The following is a 4144-nucleotide window of genomic DNA, read 5'->3' as shown; positions in this document are numbered from 1 at the left end:
GATGACTGCAGTAAGGTAACAAAATACTACACAATGACTGCAGCAAGGTAACAGAACACTACACAATGACTGCAGTAAGGTAACAAAATACTACACAATGACTGCAGTAAGGTAACAGAACACTACACAATGACTGCAGTAAGGTAACAAAATACTACACAATGACTACCATAAGGTAACAAAACTCTACACAATGACTGCCATAAGGTAACAAAACACTACACAATGACTGCATAAGGTAACAAAACTCTACACAATGACTGACATAAGGTAACAAAACACTACACAATGACTGCAGTAAGGTAACAAAACACTACATAATGATTGCAGTAAGGTAACAAAATACTACACAATGACTGCAGTAAGATAACAAAACTCTACACAATGACTGCAGTAAGGTAACAAAATACTACACAATGATTACAGTAAGGTAACAAAACACTACACAATGACTGCCATAAGGTAATGAAACACTACACAATGATTGCAGTAAGGTAACAAAACTCTACACAATGATTGCAGTAAGGTAACAAAACACTACACAATGATTGCAGTAAGGTAACAAAACTCTACACAATGACTGCCATAAGGTAACAAAACATTACACAATGACTGCCATAAGGTAATGAAACACTACACAATGACTGCCATAAGGTAACAAAACACTGCAGAAAGACTGCTAATATAAGGTAATGAAACACTACATAACAACTGCTAATGTATACCTGCTTTTAGTTGTATAAAACATTTAAAAATTTTGTGTTTATTTAGTTACTAGACAGTTTTAGCATATACAGTAGAACCTCCATTAATGGACACCTCAAAACAATGGGCATTGCACCATTAAGGGCAGACCTTTTCAGTCTATTTCTTTTTTTCTACTATTTGAAACCAGAATTTTATTAAATAACTTTATTATTACTTATAACACTGTAAGTACTCAAAATCTTTGCTTTTTGAAGTACTTTTGCAGCATATTTTGACATTACTGAATTCAAAGCATTGATTGGTTGGCTCAATAACTTTAGAAACAGGCACCTAATCAGATGGCAGTTCTTTCAGGAGAAAAATCAAGAGTTGACACGTACACTGTCGACGAATGGTGCCAACATCTTCCATCTTTGATCGAATGTTACCAAAAAAAAAAGACATTTTCAAACTGGCCTGTTTTATCACACATTGCTGGATCAATTGCTTCTTGCATGTGTTGACCAGAAGGCCAAAGGCAAAAACAGTAAAAATCGCATCACAGTTGCACAGTGCGCCAACATAATGAGAGAGTTTGAAAAGCCATTGGTCATTGGTCATCACAAAAATCCCCCTTTGCTTTCGTAACATGTAGAAAACTGCCCTTCCCATAACCTACACATGAAATAAAAAAGCCATAGATGACCAGTAGTCTCTACAAAGAATGGCTGAAAAATGCATTTCCAAAGTTGAAATGGTCTCCTTTTTGTTGACAATGCTCCTATCATGGCAATCTTCAACTCATTAACACCTGTGTCCTGTTCTTCTCTCCTAATGACACCTCGATCCTGCACCCACTCGACCAGGGTGTCATTAAAACTGTGAAGTCCTCTAGAGAAAACAGATTCTTTGGGCTGTCCTAGCAAAACTGAAAATTGCAACAGGTGACAACATGTAACAAAATGGCTTTAAATGCATACACCAAACAAATTCAGAAATTTAGTATGGTCAATATAGAATCAATTTTTGCATGGATCATTTTTTATATCAAGGGTGCCTTGCTATAGAGGGCATTTGGATGTAGTCAGAAGGGTGCCCTTAATGTCGAGGTTCTACTGTACATGTGGTCCAGAAAATCAATGAGACTGTTTTGTTTCTTTGATCTCTTTAGTAGATAGTGTTTATTCTGGCTGAAAGGATATTTCAGGAACTTAAGCATCCAGTTTAAAGGATTAACGCCCTTTGCTGGATGACTCGACACTGTAAAGAATTAACGCCCTTTGCTGGTTAGTCGACACTGTCTCTATGTTACAGCTGACCGATGCTTGAGAGAACAAATGTTACATGGTGATTCTATCAACAGAACATGGAAACCAAGTTTACCTGTTAAATCCAGGCATAATTTCTTAATTGAGAGTTCTATATGGAGATTTGAAAGTAAATACAGATAAGAGTTTTGACTTCAACAGAAGTCTATCCCAAGAGAAAGCTTGCTGTGGAGCTAGCCATGGTCCAGTAGAAGTGACTGTGTTTTAATGCTTGCAAGTACATATGCTGTGTTTTCTGTTTTATAATAAACATTATATTAATTGTTACACTTGTATATTTCACACACACACACACTAGGAAAAATCAGCCAAGTTATCAAGCACAGATTACTTTACAGTTTTAAACATAAAGACTAGTAGTGTAATGAATGTTGTCATATTAGCGTAAAGCTACACAATGAACTATCTGTTTACTGTGGGGGAATCAAACCCCGGATTTTAGTATTGTAAGTCTGTAAACTTACCACTGACCTACCAGGTATATTGTAGGTTGTTGTGAACAAGTTGTTTCACCCGATACGAAAGCTTATGAGGTAGGTTAAGTAGAAAAATGTATAAATAATATATATATATACAACAATCAGTCACGACATATTAAACTATAATGTGTTAATACCAAAACTTAAAATACACAGCTTCTCTGATACATTACAACATAGCTACATATAATACTAACATATTAGTGACCACAACTTCCAGAAAGTTTATCTTAGAAAACTATATGAAACTATACCATTCCTAAAAACATTAGTTCCTCCTCTCTCTCCTCTGCAACTTTCTTTCTGGCCAAGTAACCTCTCCAAATCTGTGTATTTAAACGATACAGTTTTAAAATAACATAACAAAAAATGTTAGTGATTATAACTCCCTATGTATTTTCACTGTTTAATGTGATAACATGAAAACAGCAAATGTTACAGGGATATCAAATAACAGAATGATTTTAACTTTATACACAACTTTTTTAAAGTTTCATGCTATGTAAAGGAGAATGTTAGATCTTATTTTTCGATGTTTAATATTGTAGAACACAGAATGTTACAATGATTTTATTTTCTTATATCAATTAAAAACTAAGAAAGTCAGATTAAGCTAATTTTTTCTATTCTTTAGTTTTTAACGTAACAAGTAACAACATGTTTTTCATTCTCCTCTCAGTGTTTGATATAACAGTGATGCTGAACCTGTGTTCCTATGAATATTTGTGCATGATGTCAGTATACATCGGGCAGTAACTCATATATTTAACATAACTACAACAATTTGAATGTCTGTGTTTATAAATGACTTCACACCTCATTATCTTTACTACAAACCAACCAAATTTTATATCTCCTGAAAAACTAGCTCGCTTCTACCAAATTCTTAGAGGAACAGATTAGTATAATAATGTTTAATGAGTTTCTCATGTAAACCCTTGCTTCCAGAATCACTATTCAACAAAACTTAATGTCATCAACTAATTGTTTAGTTGATGTTAAAAGATAGTTATAAAAAGAACTTATAAAAACAGACTAGGAATACCTGCCTTTTGAATTCTAATAGCAGCTTCTTGTAGAGGTAAAATTGTTGGTTTTCCTAAGGGTACATGCAAGCCTTTTCCTTCCTTCTGACGAATTTCTCTCATGATAGCTGCTCGTAGTCTTCCTTGACGAGCTCTTTCGTGTCTCTGAATCAGCAGCACGGCTTCTTCCCTCGTCATCCGTGATCCCTCTTCCCACTAAAATTCAAAATATTTGGTGATAAAATAAACCAGTTTAAATATATTCACCAGTCACTTAATATACTTACTAAATGAGGAGGAAGTGTAGCCAAACTCTCAAGAATAGTTTGTACTTACTAAATGAGGAGGAGGTGTAGCCAAACTCTCAAGAATAGTTTGTACTTACTATATGAGGAGGAGGTGTAGCCATACTCTCAAGAATAGTTTGTACTTACTAAATGAAGAGGAGGTGTAGCCAAACTCTCAAGAATAGTTTGTATTTACTAAATGAAGAGGAGGAGTAGCCAAACTCTCAAGAATAGTTTGTATTTACTAAATGAAGAGGAGGTGTAGCCAAACTCTCAAGAATAGTTTGTACTTACTAAATGAAGAGGAGGTGTAGCCAAACTCTCAAGAATAGTTTGTA

At 34.6% G+C, this 4144-nt stretch overlaps 1 protein-coding gene across 1 annotated transcript in view; it reads right to left on the bottom strand.

Moving 5' to 3' along the window:
• Positions 1-3893, bottom strand: part of LOC106476838 (IQ and AAA domain-containing protein 1-like) — a gene marked incomplete at its 3' end in the record, with an annotated part of 12555 nt that extends 8662 nt beyond the window's left edge. The window contains exons 1-3 of the mRNA XM_022380592.1: positions 3856-3893; positions 3544-3735; positions 2749-2820 (exon numbers count right to left, since the gene is read on the bottom strand). Of these exons, the coding sequence (XP_022236300.1) occupies positions 2749-2820; positions 3544-3717 (246 nt within the window). The remainder of the gene's footprint in view (positions 1-2748; positions 2821-3543; positions 3736-3855) is intronic.
• Between the last annotated feature and the right edge of the window lie 251 nt (positions 3894-4144).

Source organism: Limulus polyphemus, unplaced genomic scaffold, assembly GCF_000517525.1.
Source record: "Limulus polyphemus unplaced genomic scaffold, Limulus_polyphemus-2.1.2 Scaffold11783, whole genome shotgun sequence".
NCBI lineage: Eukaryota > Metazoa > Arthropoda > Merostomata > Xiphosura > Limulidae > Limulus > Limulus polyphemus.
This window is presented reverse-complemented; position numbering and strand designations above follow the sequence as displayed.